This window comes from Gobius niger, assembly GCF_951799975.1.
Source record: "Gobius niger genome assembly, chromosome: 13".
In the NCBI taxonomy this organism is placed as follows: Eukaryota; Metazoa; Chordata; class Actinopteri; order Gobiiformes; family Gobiidae; genus Gobius; species Gobius niger.
Window position 1 is genome coordinate 15627446 of NC_136864.1, and position 16508 is coordinate 15643953.

At 40.2% G+C, this 16508-nt stretch overlaps 1 protein-coding gene across 1 annotated transcript; it reads right to left on the reverse strand.

The window, feature by feature from the left end:
- Nucleotides 1-20: 20 nt before the first annotated feature.
- Nucleotides 21-13676, reverse strand: tgm1l1 (transglutaminase 1 like 1). The gene is made up of 14 exons (XM_079569352.1): nucleotides 13468-13676; nucleotides 10120-10412; nucleotides 9544-9735; nucleotides 7534-7785; nucleotides 4449-4567; nucleotides 4114-4221; nucleotides 3344-3521; nucleotides 2446-2584; nucleotides 1964-2156; nucleotides 1732-1885; nucleotides 1226-1510; nucleotides 880-1040; nucleotides 666-802; nucleotides 21-581 (listed from the first exon to the last, which is right to left on the reverse strand). Exons 2-14 carry the CDS (start codon nucleotides 10409-10411, stop codon nucleotides 437-439), a joined length of 2355 nt encoding a protein of 784 aa, XP_079425478.1. The 5' UTR covers nucleotide 10412; nucleotides 13468-13676; the 3' UTR covers nucleotides 21-436.
- Nucleotides 13677-16508: the final 2832 nt, after the last annotated feature.

Here is a 16508-nt window from a genome sequence, read left to right on the forward strand (position 1 = left end):
TGTCAGTCCAAGCTAACCTTTAACATTTCACAGTACTCTTCGTTTTGGCAACTTGGTGTTAGTTTGTAAAAGTCAAAGTTCCCCAAAGGATGGAACCAGGAATTGATAAAATAGTCCTTCCAAATACTAAAGTAGTAGTTTTTTTTCCTTCAAATACAGTACTAGGTCATTCTACAGTGGTTTAACACTTTTACAGTAAAACAGATGGTCTTACATTCAAACTTTGCAACAGTTATTCTAGTACACAGTTCTAGTCAAATTACTTGATGTTGAAAATAATACTGTTGATGCTACAGTTAAAAAAAGAAAAAAAATTAAAGTAAAAATATCAGAGGTTTAAAATGTGTTTACATCAAATATATAATTTACAATACTGTATTAAAACTATGCATAATAATAGATTATAAGAAAATAATCCCCTTAGTGTCGCTGGTGATTATTGGTCGATGACAACAATATCAGCCACTCCATGGACCTGTGAGAGCTGTTTACAATCCAGAGAAGCCACAAGTTTTTTGGGCCCGGGTTGAGAGGGGATGAAGTGCTCCGTCAGTGTCACCGTAGCAAGGCCCCCAACATCCCTGAGAACAATCATGGACAGTTAAAGGGTAAGATGGATGTGACGATTGGATATAAATGAAATGAAAGATATGATAATGTCCTACCCTACGACCACCACATGGCCTTTCTGCAGCCCCAGTCCCTCCACTCTGAACACCACATCCTTCAGTGTTCGTGGCAGTGGGTTGGTGAAAGTGATTTTGGCCGCCATCTCTTTACCAACCACAGCCTCACCCAGAGGCTACAAGAGGGACACACCATAAGTACATTAGGGCAAATATTGTCAGTTGAATGGTAAAATATCTCATAAGCACTTACAGTGATTGTGAGGTCAGGAGTGCGCAGCCTGAAAGAGGTCTGGTTAGCCAACACCTGCTTTGTTTCATTGACGCGTCCAGAGAGGGTCAGCATCAGGGCTGCCTGGTCCACCAGCTGGTTCTGATACTGCTGGTATGGGAGCACCCACTCAAGGATTTTTTCTGAGGATAAAAAGTACAGTATTAACTTTCTGCAGAATAAATCTAGTAACAAATTACTTTCCCGCATCAGTATCTTTTATTGTTACAACTTTATGCATTACTGTGGTCAACAAGGCAGTGTTTTGGCAAGTTAAATTGTGTCATAATTATAGTTCCTTGTCCAATAAAGCTCAGTGAGAGCTCACCTTCATTAGGCTGGAGCTCAACTGGCATCTGCTCTTTCTTAATGGTGCCCTTGAGCACACCAGTGTAGTACATGACAGCCACCTGGCTGTGCAGAGTAGCCTGACGTGGCTCTGAGCTTAAGTTCTTCACTACAATGCTGAGCTGTGCATCTGCTCCCATCCTGAGCCCTTCTCCATCCATCCTGACCTCCATCCTCACGTCCTCGGCGCTGGGAGTAGAGTACACATCTGGCTTGCTGCCATGGCGGCTGGCTGTCTCCACCGCAATGCGTTCCTCTTCTGAACCTGAGGAAAGAGGATAAAGTAAGCACAGATTGTTCTGTCCAAAGTTCTGAGATTTATTGACAGGCCTAAATATATATCACTTATTTCTGCCAAATAATACAACGCTAAAACATTGAGATAAGTTACTGCAAGGTTAAATCTATGAGTCTATGAGAGTTATCCAAATATTGGATTAGAAGATAGAGCATGAAGGAGAATGAGTGTAATGAAAGAAACCGTACCTTCCTGGTGTTTGTACAGGTGTGTGATGTCTTCACGCTCGTCTGAGCCCACAGCTTTAGTGCTGATGCAGTGGCCCACTGCTTTCTTCTCACTGTAGATTTGGCTGAAGGTACCATCTAAGTTCCTTTGCCAGTAGATCTTGTCACTGTTGACCTGAATAGAAAATACTGAATTCAGTCCAACAACAGAGAATTATTTCTAAATCAAAATAATCTAATCTCTTCCACTCACCTCAGCAAAAACAAAAGGTGTGTCGTGTTTGAGGTAGACTTGTCCCGAGCGGATGGCATTGACAGAGGCGGGGCCACAGCGGAAGGTGCCCTGGCTAGTCTCTTGGGGAGTGGAGTCTACAGCTTGCCAGCCCCCATAACCTGGAGGCAGGTCTGGTCTGGCCATCCAGCAGTCATTCCACACATGGAAGTTCCTATAGCCAAGATGGAAACTTTTTATTCATTCATCAAAAGAACATAATTCAATCTTACTTTAAACGCAAGCTACAATAAGGTCAGAAAGAATGGTGTGTTTTCTTACACACAAAGTATAATGAAAAGGGAGTAAATAGAAGCACAAGCTGAGTAATAAGGTTTTTGACAAGAAACTGTTTTGACAATGCCTTAAAGTTTATGTTTATGTCAAGCCACATCTAGGCCAGACGTAACATTCTGCTTTAAAAGGCATTTCATGACACACAACATGCTGCAGCAATGTCATACCAAACAGAGTCGTTGTTGAGATAGTCAAGAGGTTCCAGTTCCTCATCAAAATACACATCATTGGTGAGCGACACGTCTGTATCATGAGCAGACTGGAAGTTGGTCACACTGCGAGCGGGTATGCCAAGACAACGCAGAACTGGAGAGACAGAAATACAGTTTAAAGTGTGCAGGAGCTAAACTCAGATGCAAAAAATAAATATCTCCTCCAGGGCTATCAGTGGTGACATTATACTGTAGTTACCTGGCAAGTATGGTATCTTTAGTCATATAATAAAACATGGGTTCTTACATCAACTGCATTAATCCGTCTTTAATACCGTCTTTGCAAAGTGTATATTGTCTTTTGCAAATGTGCTGTATTTCCCAATGTTTGTCTCTCAAGATTGTGTGACAGCAGGACCGAAATTGGTCTACCTTGTATTTTCTAAGGGAATGACTTAAATCTCTATATGATGGCCCTATTATATGGTTCAAAGATCACAGTGATGACTTTCATCAACAATCTTTGGCTTGCCAAGTGCATTTGATGTTATTATCTAGGCTGAATGAAAGCAACACATGCAGCTTTGCGAGTGACAAAAGTAGTAGTGGAATGGTAGGAATGTGAATGTATTTTAGGTGTATATGAGCTCCAGCTCGCTATCAGGGGAAACGCTATGTGCTGGGGTCAGCGGGCTATCATGTGAGGGACACTGCCTGCATGTTCAATGAAAGACGTGTACTGTTGAAGCAAGCTTAATGAAAAAGGCCTGATACACAGGAGGACAGTCGGGGTCGAAACTTTAAGCAGAAAGTAAACTTTGGATAACCTTTGTGACACACAACATGCACTTCGGCTCTGCTTTTAAAAAATACCTCTCACACCTCCTATATGTGTGTGGCTTTAGATACACACCTGTTGTGGTGACCCCAGAGAACACCCAACATTGTCCGTAGGACACGGGAGTGCCATACGAGGAGTGGTATTTCCTCAGGATCTCAACACTGGTGCTCCACGCAGCAGGAGACACACCATCGGAATAATCGCCTGACCAGTTTCCCACCAAAACACCCAAATCATCCTGGGCATTTATCTGTAAAGATGCGTGGTCATATTATGTCAACACGTTGCATATGGGTCACCAATCCAGTATGAAGACTTAGATAGTAGTCAGATAGTATTGCTGTTCACTCCTAAAATAGCTCACTGCTTCGCCAAGCATTCGTTATACTGCAAAGTGGCTAAATAACACAAAGGCAGGAGTACCCAGGAGTAAAGGAGCCATTGTGTTGAGTCATGGACTGGACCTGGTTTTTAATCCCTCCTACAAGTACCGGTAAAGCTTGATGTGTCAACTACAATCACTTACTATATTAAAAAAAAAATGTAGTATTTGCTGAAACTGAAAAAAGTTCCTGGATCCTTTACCCCCAAAACTTCAGAGATGGGGGAATGCGTTCCCCCAAACGGGATCAAATTAATCACTGATTAAGAGGAAACATTATGTTGGCAACCACTAGTTCAGGGTTTGCTGCACTTTAGTCCCATAGTACTGTCCTCAAAGCAAAGGTTGCTCACCAAATTAGTCTTTATAGTATTTATTTGACCTTTTATCAAATTAACTTCAATACTGTCTGTACTGCACCCGGAGATGGTGCTCAAAAGTTGTATCAAATTGTCCTCACCAGAGCAGATACGACTCGGACCACATTGACCGAATCACCTCGTCCAGATGGAGGCATGTCACTCTTCTCCAGTATGAACAAACAAGCTTCAAGAATCCCTTCATGAAACTGCAGAGACAAAAGTCACATATTATTACACTGATGTTTTCTCTGTAACCATAGTAGTAATGACGAATGACGGCATTTGTTCTTAATGAAGTCTCTGTTTCACTAAATGTGTATGAGTCACATAATGAGTTCAGCGATTTCTCCTTCTCAAAATCATCCACCGGCTCTACCTTTATGAATGAGGTAACGTATTTCAAGTCACATCATGTCTTCAGAGTAAATAGTACCTGCCCAAAGTTCCACGTGCGAGCTCCAATTTGCTTCTCTGTGCCGTAGTAAATCCTGCCAGTATCATTGAGTACATATTCCTTCCGCTCATCTTCGTCCTCCAGGAACACTGTGTCCTCTGTAGAGATGGGGAACAATAATCAGCTTTTGGTTTAAGAGCAAATGTGGCTGTTCAAAAGTTATCTAAGTTTAGAAAAGGCTGAGTAAAGTATCACAGATAGAATGGTTTGGGATGGACAATGGAGAAGATTGTAGATTTATTTCCAGCCTGTGGGAGTGACCCTGAATTTCACCTCTTGAGTGACAAAAGCACTAAGGAATGTCTCTTCTATTCATAAAAAAGCAATGAAAGGGTCCCTGAGGGCAGGAAATTGTTAAAAAACACAATGACTCCACAGACCCTGCAGTGGGGCCCAGGGCAACACATTCATCTATCAGTAGCTACGAGATGCACATTTTCAACCACAGATTCAAGTTCATTGCCGACAAATTACTTTTCTACAACTTCTATCTCTTGTGAAGTTCATGGCGGAATTTTCATGCCTGAAAATAAAAACGAGAGACTGGTCTGCAAGTGTCAGAAGGTTCACACAGAAGGGAAGTGAGACGTTTACATTTGTTAGGGCTGAGAGAAAGAGGGGATGTTTTGCTTGCCAAAGGACGAGGGTGGGGTGAAGGAAAGTGTTTTTTTTTTAAGTAATTGATATTTCAGTGGTAAAAAAACATATTAAAAAAATGTCAACATCTGATGACTATGTTGCTAATATTGCAAGGTTTAATAATGATTGCATTTTTACATCTAGTAGTACACTTTTTTTTTTCACTTTTGTTATAAAAAATAAAACAATCTCCCAAACCAACTAGGAAAATGTCGATAATGTTATATCTAAATGCAGGTTTAGATGATTTAAGGTCATAGTTTGGACATTTTACAGTGATTTTCATTTGCTTTTAAGTAGTACATTTTGTGGAGCCCTACGGTAAAGAATATAAAAGGATTGAGAACAACAGAGATTGTTCAATTTTGCACTGAGGATTCAAGAAAGAAAAACACACAGGACAGCGATAAGGGGGAAGAGGAGGCCAGGGATGAAGGGCTGGGTCGACTGATAGCCGGTGAGGGAGGAAATACAGCGGGAAATAGTGATGCCGGGTGGGGCGCAGGTCTGCAGGATTAGCCATTAGCATTTCATGCAGTCAGTTTTGGACTTATGTGAGTTCGGGAAGGATGAGAAAGATTGAGAGAGATTCAAAGAGTTGGGCTACATGCCAAAAAATACAATAAAAGGCAGGTGGAGTTCCTGTGCCAAATCCTTGCCAACAGTTATTTATGTGCAAATGTACTTCTTTTAAATATCCTGACTTTTCTGCAGCGGTCAGCAAACAGGAAACTTAATGAATAAAAGAACAGACATTTCTTCTATAACATAAATAATCAAATGTAATGGCAGATATGTGCATGTACAGTAACTCACACAACATGCTAATTTACAAATGACGATGAAATGGCATGGTTTCTGCTGCACAGATGGTGAACATCTATATTTAACTTTGCCCACTCTTTGCTTTGAGCATCCATGTCGGCATACCACTAATTAGTGCAGCCACATGCCCCAAGACAACGGTAAAGCTGACTTCAGTCGCAGTATAGATTTCCTTAAGAAACAATGGTCTAATGGGAAAATAATAACTAAGTTACATTAACGTATGCACCATTCCAAACTTAATAATTAAAAAAGCATTTCTAACACATTTGTTGGTAAAACATGCCATCTTTCACAAACCTTTACTAAACTAATCATTTGTAAACATTCATAAGCACCTATTTGTTCACCATCACTGTGCCTGGGTAAGGTTAGGCACAAATCTCGAATGGTTAAAGTGGTTAAGGAACACTTTGAACTGGTGGGATTATTTCAAATCTTTGCTGGATCCCCCAAAATGTCTAAATTGCCATTTAATCCAAATTTATCTTGTACTTGAAATGTAAAACATTTCATGAGGTGTAAATGGGTGAGGAAAAAAACTGAGAAATACTGGTCTATAAATGATAAACAAATGCTAAGAAATGCTTTGTAAGGTTTTGTGAAAAATTAACTTACTTAACTTGGTCTGACTAGAAACTTTTCATTAAAAACAGGCACTATGTAGAATTGTTGGAATGGGAAAGAGAAAATCAATCAACTTTTTTTGCAGCGTGTTTGTGATTCTACTGAGTAAACATTGATAAAAACACACAACAACCTCACTAAAAATGTTAGGACTGAGCGTGAACCCTCTTCTCACTCGGGGAAACAGATATCATGCCCTGCTCAGGAATGTCAATCATTTTAGTCCAATTCAGAAGCCAGTCTTTGGGAACCACAGCCAAAGCTGTTACATAACCCAGAGAGCTGCACTTGGGTCACGAGGCGGTGTGTGATGGACAGCAACACACTCCCTGACAGGGTTAGCATTTCTCATCCATGTGAAATATTATTCAAGACTTCTTGCAGAGATTACATTTTACGGAGGCTTCTGCTTGGGCCAAAATTGTGAGACAACCGTGCCAAGAATTCTGAATGCATTTGATCTGCGGCACTTTCGGCTGAAGAATAATGTAGAGGTTTTTGTGCATTTTTGTCAAATTTGTGATTTACTATTTCAAATTTATATTGCTTAGATTATAGTTTGATTTTTGCCACAAGGGATAGCAAAAGCCAGTGTTTATTTCTGCAAGTGTGTGGTGGACCCAAGCCCAGATAAATGGGCAGCCAACATAAAAAACATATGCCAAATACCCATGTCTATGCAAATCCCTGCAAACTAAAAGCTTTTTTTCTTTTTTTTACTGTCGCTGAATGCTGACAGGAAAGTAGATTAATTTGCTTTGTTTTTTTACCAGCAAAGCACCCCATACTAGCATCAATGCTTGAGTACATTTTTAAATGCTTTTAAAGGCTGCATTATCACTCATTATCCCAAGTTATCATATCTCTTATTATAGTTAACTCTTTCCATCCCTTTACCATTACTGTGCTGTAAAGTGGACCTTTTTGTCTTTTTTTTCCCGGCACTGTTCATCTTCCAAGGTTCTGGTCTTACCTTCACACCAGGGGTTGAACAGCATCACGATGTGTTTGGGTGAGTTGTACGTGGAGGGGTTGTTTCCCTTCAGTGGGCAGGTGATGACAGAGAGACCATACAGGCCCACCACAGCCGAGGCCGGGGAGTTGATCGACAGTTTGACCCTGTTGTCGGTCTTCTCCACGATTTTGGACTCCCAGCGCTCATCCTCCAGACTGTCCACCAGAGGAATGATGACATGTGTGCCTTTGGACACCAGTGGCAGCCCCCCTGAAACACAGAGGACAGGGGTCAGTCATAAAGGCCCGTCATAGTGGTGAAAGTTGAACTGTAACACATTCATTCTGAAATATCTGATTAAAGGTCATAACAAAGATGAGAATGTGCAGAAACAAGCTCAAAGTTATTGGAGATGGAGAAGCTGTTGCTGAGGCAATGGAGGCAATAAAAGAAGGGCAGTAGATTGTTTATGCTATTATGCTGTAACTTGTTCCTAATTCATCAATTCGCAGTGCTCGATAGCCTGGAAGGACAGAAACAGGGCTATGGTTCACTTTCGGGTTAGGGTTATAGGGACAAGTGTAAAAAAAATACATATTTTTCTCCATCTTTCAGCAACGAATGATCCCAGACCTATTCACAACAACTGCCACCAAAATCCTGCACTGTCACCCGGAAAGTTGTTAATTCGGGTCCGAAGTACCGTCATGCATGAGTTTAATATAGAAACTGCCCTTACGTGTAAGACCTGAGGTGGCAGTAGTGAGTATAAAATGACCAACTTGCATCTAGTCCCTTTAAGATTAGGGTTATATATATTCTCTGACATACCAACTAGCACTAACCATAGTCTATGCTTTGACAGTAGTATGCCCGACAGTAATGTGAATGTTACTACATAATACAAATTGACAAATTAGGAGTAAATTACAGCACAATAGCGTAAACAATTGAAAAGCCGGTTCCAGGTTGACTAAAGATCCACTGCCTAAAAGAAGCTCCTCTCACAATTGCCATTCATCATTAACATTCTGTCCAGCCCACACAAAGTGAATCCAAATGAGAATTGACACATGCCGGGGCATAGTTTCTTTTATAAAGGAAAATTGTTGCAGCACTGCCTAGAAGAAGCACTTTTCATTTACTTTCTAGCACGGAAGTGTCAGTAAGTGGTTTATTATTTACGACACAGTCATTTTAATTTACAGCTAACAGTGAGCCACAAAAGCACGACAGCCTTATGTGGTTTGTCAAAATAAACAAAGACAAATCCATGACATTCATGCCTTGTGTTGTTGCCTGAACAAATTAATCCTTGACAGCTCTCTATTCACTATCCTGTGAAGTACTTCACTTGTAATTTTCTACAGAAATGTTAGTACTAGAATGCACAACATCCACACCCCTTGTGAGAAATCGTAGTGAAAAAGAATACTTGTCTGATGACGCCATAACTTTGTAATCCCATGAGGACAGTTGTAGTAGGAGGTCTGTAAATACCAGAGGGGAGTATCTGTATAGCAGGAGGTCTGGAAACTATTAACACTGAGGACTGTGGATGGAATCCAGAGCTTGTGCTGCAGCTATGGCCGGACTGCAGCTTGATTTAAACGCGCTACACATGGCACATTGACCACATTTCCCATGCACTTTATGGGAAAGTCATTCACGTAAATAGAACAGATGGTCTCATCTACCAGCAGTTAAGTTGATTATTTCAATGTGATTTTAAACAGGTTTCTCACAATATCTCTGCATAATATTTGTATGGTTCTGCCAAAACTGTTCCCAAAGCATTTACACGCAAAAATCTGCCATTTGGATCAAAGCAAAATAAGGTAACACTTCTTTCATTTATCTGGACTGACAATGCTTCGGATCTGGTTAATTATTATTTCCAATTCAAAGTTTGCCTACTGCCTTAACCGGTGTACCCACTGGAGATAGTCTGAATACACTAGACTTGTGTTTATATTTTCAGCAATATCAGTTTTTAAAATACCTGTTAAGGCATTCAATATACTGTACCTGTTTTGAGCTCTATGTTCAGCTTGTCAGTGTTGGAGTCGAAAGGCCGGTTGAGCTCCACTTCGATCTGGAAAGCCTGTCCTCTGCGGATGATCAGCTCCTCTCCATGGAACAGGTCTGTGTGGTGCTCCTTCCTGTTCTGGCCTGTTTTAGAGCTGAGCAGGTTCACGGAGGCCACAGACAGCTTCAATTCTGCAACAACACGCCAAGGGAAATGAACAAGGGAAGAATTACAAAGGAAGAACAATACCATGGGGCTATAAATTATGATGGTTATTTATGTAAAAGACAACCAAGCAACAGTTGAGTGCTGATTATTGTTATGACAAGTAGAAGTTTTCAAAGCACGGTTAGGAAATTCAAGTGGAGGAATTTGCCCAGAGGTAGTTAATATTTAGTCATTTAAAGTAAAATGTGGTGTTGCAAATGAAAAATCATGTCTAAACAATTCTAATTCATATTTTTTTCATAAAGTCAACTTTATGACTGTTCAAGGTTGAGTAGCTGAAAAATTGGGATTGTGGCTTTTGGCATAAAATGTTCTTCCCCTGCAGCATTTCAATTCCAGTGACCAACCTTCCATTTCCTTCATTTCTTCTTTTTCAGACGTGACTTTTTCCGGTTTGGGGATGGGGGCAGGGGTGGGCGGTTTGACTAATTCCACTTTATCTGTGACGTCATACGAGGTGCTGGCCTGCTTTTTGAAACAGCATTGGCACATTTTCTTGAACCAGCGTCTGCATCCTCCCTCCTCTGGTTTCTTTTCTTCTTCTTTGTGGATGGACAGTTCCACGCGGGTTGGGGGCGCCGTGCCGGGGAACCGACCAATGTCCGCCGGGCTCCTCACTGTCAGACGCTCTCCTGGCATTCTGGGGGAAACACACAATTACACAATCAAATGATTCATCTTTACTAGCTTCTTTTACGCTGTCATTTAGTATGCCATGATATGCTACAACTTGTATTTCTTTACCTGAAGCTATTCACCTTGGAAAAAACATTTAAATGCAATTACAGCACGCCCCTTTAGGGTACAGATACAGCCTGGATCTAGAATTTCCGTTCCAATTGCTTGTAAAGAATAGATATGAGAATGATTTCTACAAATAAGCTTAAAGCGTGTTGTGCTTTGGCCCAAAGTTGGATAAGCTCCAGAATCACAAACCCTAACCCAGTGCTTCTCAAACTGTGGTATGACTTTCCACTGAGGGTTCTCAAGATCCTCTAATTCTAGTCTTTGTTTACCTCAAGATGATTTCGGTTTTCTTTCTGTTCTTTCCTGTGTTAGTCTCTGTACATATTTCAGACATGGTTTAACCCTAGCTTTGGCCCAGTGATGCCCTATAAACTTGGAGTGTAAAGTTTTAGAACCACCTTAATGAACGAAAGCATGAGGAAACTTTTGACCTTTGAAAATACCCAACTTCCCCATATCTCACCACTTCCACCCACAATGCAATTCCCTATTCCCTTATTTTATTTAGTTTGTCTTTAATTTGCTCCCACAATTACCACATTCCTGGCTTGCACTCGACTGGGTCACCAGACTCTCCAAAAGTATTATGGGATATTTCTCCTTTCACCCGTGTGAGCTGTGTGTACGTGGACATGCTAAACGATATGCGGGTATGGATTGTTAAAACATTTGTCAAATCTTAACAGCAAAATTGGTCTATTTGTCATTCTGAAGATAAGCCACCAATACGATTGAGTTTCGGTTCAAAGGCATAAATCAACGCCATCTACAACATCTACTTGTGCAGAGATGTTCACTATGGGGCTATGTGAGGGTGGTACAATATAACACTCATTAAACAACCATTAAAGCCCCATGAAATGTGGTTAAGTTGGTAGAGCTGTAATAGGCCACAGAAGAGATGGTTTCTGTCAGCAACAACATGCAGATAAACAAACACAGATGTCCATGTATGAGCAATTATCTAAGGTTTTGGCAAGTTTGTCAAAAACAGCTTAGGCCAGTATATGTTGTAAAAGTGGAATTTTAGTAGCACACAAATTCTTGCAGGCTTTGAAACAATTCTGCATGTAAGTCCAAACAGCTGCAGAAGGGAGGATCTGGCAGTGAGTCTGGAAAACATCATGTTGCACAACCCTTAGAGAATTCACGAGAATGGTCAGTATGGATTCCCTATATACTTGTGGTTTACTCATGGTAAACTATCTTGTCAATAGTTAGTCCTATCTCTTAGTGATGCGCTGATAATTGTTATGAGGCAATCATGCAAGTCAGCTTCTGTGTGTCGTAGCAGCAAGCCCACCCTGAACCTCTCACACACTGGCTGACCTCACAGGTTCTGGTTTGGAATGACTATATATTTACATATCAATTGTCTTTACACTTGAAGCCACACCTGGGAGCGGCTCATCTCTCCTCAGACCTGACGTAGCTTTACTGGGAGCGGGACATCTCCGGCTCGTCTCCAGTGGGTGTTCCACTCATTGATACCCACTGAAGAAATAGACCTTTCTTTGTTGAGCTGCTCCTTAGGGGCGTGTTTTATATTGGCAACAATCCAAAATGTCATGCAGTGTGGTTTTAACATCCATGCAATCTGGCGGAGGCCACTTTAACACACATGTTTTGGCTCTGTCTTAAAATACAACAATATTGGGAACATAGATGAAGCACTTTCTTGTGTGTCGCTTTAGCCTTGGATCTTGTGTTTATTTTGGGGTTACCATTGAGGGGTTAGGACTACCTACTGAGGGTCAGAAACTCATTGCCTTCTCCAGGTTGTTGGCCTGCCGTCTGATCCTTCTCAAATGGAATGATGCAGCCCCACCCACACTATCTCACACTGGATTAAAGATGTGCTGCTTTATCGTAAATTGGAAAACATTTGTTTTGTGACAAGGGGCTCTGAAAATAACTTTTTCTTCAGTTTTCTGGTGTACTTTTTAAACTGATGGTCTATATATTTGTATTTTAAAGTTTCTTTTTGTTTCCTGTGACTGTCAGTGGGGAGTTTGTTTTATGTGAGTTGTTTTTGTATATTGTTAAAATTCAATTAATGTATTCAACTTAAACCTCCATGCAATCTACAATCTGATCAAAACATTTGTTTTATTCCTCTAAGAATGAGCAGTTATTTGCATTCTGATTTGATATGCACATCTTGCCTACATTTATGTAAGCTTGGGACTGGCACAAATAGAACATTAGTTTTCATCTAATTTGGTATTCGAAACTCAGAGCTACTCCAAAAGAAAAAAAAAAACATTATTATATTAAGGACTTACAATGGATACCAGTGGGCAGAATAATTTCTTCCATTAGGTTTTTCTTTCCCCTACTCATTCTCTTCTTACAAGTCTAGTTATCTGCCATGTGCACCTTAGAGAGGCCTCAAGTTTGCCAATTAGTGCCATCCACTGAACCCAAGAAAAGCCATTCCACCAGAATAACTCAGCCTTCAGTCCCTGCTCACGCATTCAGCTCAGACTTAAATAGTCACCAGCCAAGCTTGAAATTGTTGCTTCTTCATATTTCTTCCCCACCTCTTTATCAGCACCACATGTACAACTTCTGCTTTCTTTTTTGTCTCTGCCTTTCACTACTTGCCTTTCAGCCACGTTAATGTTGGCAGACGCTGCATCCTCAGATAAGTCTGTTTCCAAATAATAATTAACAAGGACGGCACTTTTCCTTTTATAAAGATGCAGGAATTAAAGAAGAAGATTGCCGACTTCGCTCTCACAAAAACTAACAAAAGAGGGATTTAGTACAACATTTGATCATGACATCAAAATGACAGCCGCTATCAAAAGGTGGTACCAGGAGTTAGGAGTGTCTGAGCATCATTGAGAGGATCCTATAGTTCAATACACTCCAACAGCAAACAGGAACACATCAGTTATCACCTCTAAAAATAAACAAGCTGGCAAAAGAAATGTCAAACTTACTTGTCTTCTTTTCTCTCCTCAGTGCCCAAATGAAAGCTTATGCCACTTTTGTTCTACTTGGAAACTTTACAGACCCTGTTCTTTTTGGCTCTTGATGCCTCTTATATGCCGGTTGCGGGAATGTACTGCCTTGACACCACACGCCCCTCTCCCTTTGCTGCGCCCCACCCTTTAAGTTCCTCTCGTGTACTCCCACCCAAAACAGCAGCACCCATGCTCAGGGCTTTGCTGCGTAAGAGGGCTCGGGTAGCGTCAGTGAGTGAAGAGTTGTGGCTGAATCACAGAACAGCCAAAAGTTGTTGCGCAACCTGTGCCTTAACTTTGACCAGCGCAGGAAGAGAGGGGAGGGAGGCATGGAAACAAAACAGAAATGTGTTTGTTCAAAGTCAAGCCGCTGAGAAAGTTTATGTATGGCTCAGATTAATAGGACTTTGATGTTCTTAATTTATTCACTTAAAAATAAACATTTGTGGCTCAGTTTAGCATTAATCCCTGAAATAGAAGAAGTCTTGTCATTTCAACAGACAATTGGAAGTGATTTGTTTTCTCTCTCTTGTATTGAATTTGCATGCTGCTGGTAAATAGTGCTCAATATGCTTATGTTTGTTTGTTCGTCCCCCAAAGATGTGCGAGTAAGTAATGTAAGGTACTGTCTTCTTGGGTCAAGAGGTTAGTAGGTGTGACCAAATAAAACCATCAGGCCGATGCCCCGTCCTCCCTCTATGAGAAGTCTCTGGTCAGAGAGTCTCAGAAAATTGTAAATGATCCGCCCACGATCTAAACGCAGAGTATGAGATGCTTCCTTCAGGCCAGATTCAGGTTGCCAAAGTGCAAATGCAACAGATTTGAAAATGTATTTATTCCGTCCTCCATACGGTTTGTGAATAAGAATGTGCAGGAGCATTTCACTATTTTATTATTGTAATTTCTTTGTTATTGTTTTCCTCTCGTTGTTTTTATTATGTTTTGAACATACAAAACATTGGGCAGCAGTCTCAGCAGAGACGCCCAGACTTCCCGATCCACACACACCTCCTCCAGCTGTTCTGGGGAGATCCCGAGGCGACACCAGGCCAGCTCGGAGACATAGTCCTACCAGCGGAGACATAGTCCCACCAGGTGGACAATAAAGTATACCATACCCAATGTTTTTTTGTAAATTGATGCACCTATTGTAATTGAATGACTCTTAAGTTCTGTAATTGTTTCATAATCAACCATTTTCCATCAGTTGTGTCATAACCCACACAGAGGGGAAAAAATAAAACAGCATGACGTCACTCACTAATCTTGAACAGTGCTGTGTGTAAAAGGGAGTAACAGTTTTGCAACATTGATAAGCTTATTATCATAGACTAAAGTATTAAGAATAATGAGGAGAACAAAAATAATTATAAGAAGAATAATTAGAATAATAATAATCCTTTTGGCTTTTCTCTAAGGCTAAATTTACGACAATGACCTCTCAACTACAATCCTAATTTATTCAGGCTCCAAGACGCAGAGAGATTAACATGTGGTGAACATTCATTAACCTCATAAAATCATGTGTTCTTTACGTTACATGTAGTTTCACGCTTTCACAAGAACGAGCACTAGTGGTTCTCAACTGGTATGGTGTCCCACCATTAAAATAATGAGCTGCTATGGAATTAATTTGTTATACTTAATGTAAAACACTATATTTCCCTTACAATATATATAAGCCTAGTAATCTCAAATTATGATTAAACAGTCAAAAATAACATCATTAGTCATTTTAACGATTCAGGTAGTGTTTCTATACTTTTTAGAAGATAAATATTGAAACTAATGTTTTCTGGGAAAAGCTCATTTTTGGGTCCCGACCCACCAGTTGAGAAACACTAGACTACTAGACTATAAGTGAGAATAGACACAGAAGTGAACGGATGTGGCTAAGACTTGTGTGTAATTGCAGACACTTTAAGTACACAAAATTAGTTATAGCATAAAAATATACCTGGCACAACATCCTTACTTTCATTTTGAGGTAAGCATGTCCGAAATAAGAAAAATATATACTTTAAAAAGTCTGAATATCTACTTGGCATGTTCCCATAGTGATCCCATTCTGATCACTATGCACATTTTTAGCACCTCCGTAGAGCAGAAGACTGAAATGTGAACTACTAAAGCAATATTAGAATAACATGCATTTAAAAAACTAGGTTTAGAATAGGTTTTATGCATAATAGTTTATACACATTAGGTAGAAGAAGAAGAAACCATAAGCTCAAATAATGGTAGCCTTTGCTATTCGCTATACAATCTTGGTTTGAGAGCATTCTTGAACTTGCAAACTTAATGAAAACTAAATAGTTTTCCATAAATTGAAGGACATATTTTCAATTGGTTGTTAGACACGTGTTAAATTCTTGGCTGACAGCAGTATTTGTATTCTGAAAGCACTGACCATTTATCGTTGATCTCGCCGGCCTGACACTATTGTGATAAATGGCACAGACCACATTTGCAGCTTGTGGGGAGCTTCGGACGCGAGAGGAAATGTAAAGGTGACTCGGGTTCAACAAAGTATGAGCATAACAGATGGGATTGTGTCCGGGATCTCACTCTGTGCGTGGGAATCCAAACAGTTCTCAGTGGACCAGGGAAAAGTTTGCTGTCGAGGACACACTGAAGGTGCCGAAATTGCCTCTGGATTACATACAGGGTCCTGTAAGAAATCACAAAAACAAATAATGGTTTAGGAGGGCTGAAATAATAAGATTAATTGTGACTGGTTGACTTTTACTGTAAAATAATCATTGAAAAGTGGTTGACAAGTTGATCACAAACATACACAGACCCTCATTCTATTTTTTACCTGAATCTGGTTCAATTTGATTCTAATATCTCAAAAACATAATAAAATTATCCATTTGACTATTCGATGTGCATGAAAAATGACCCTTAACTATTTGACTAAAATACTTGTATGCCTTTATCAGTGGTAGTTGATCACATTGCTTAAAAGCAAACATCAAAAGTTGAGCTTTGATCAAAGAAGTAATTTACAATGT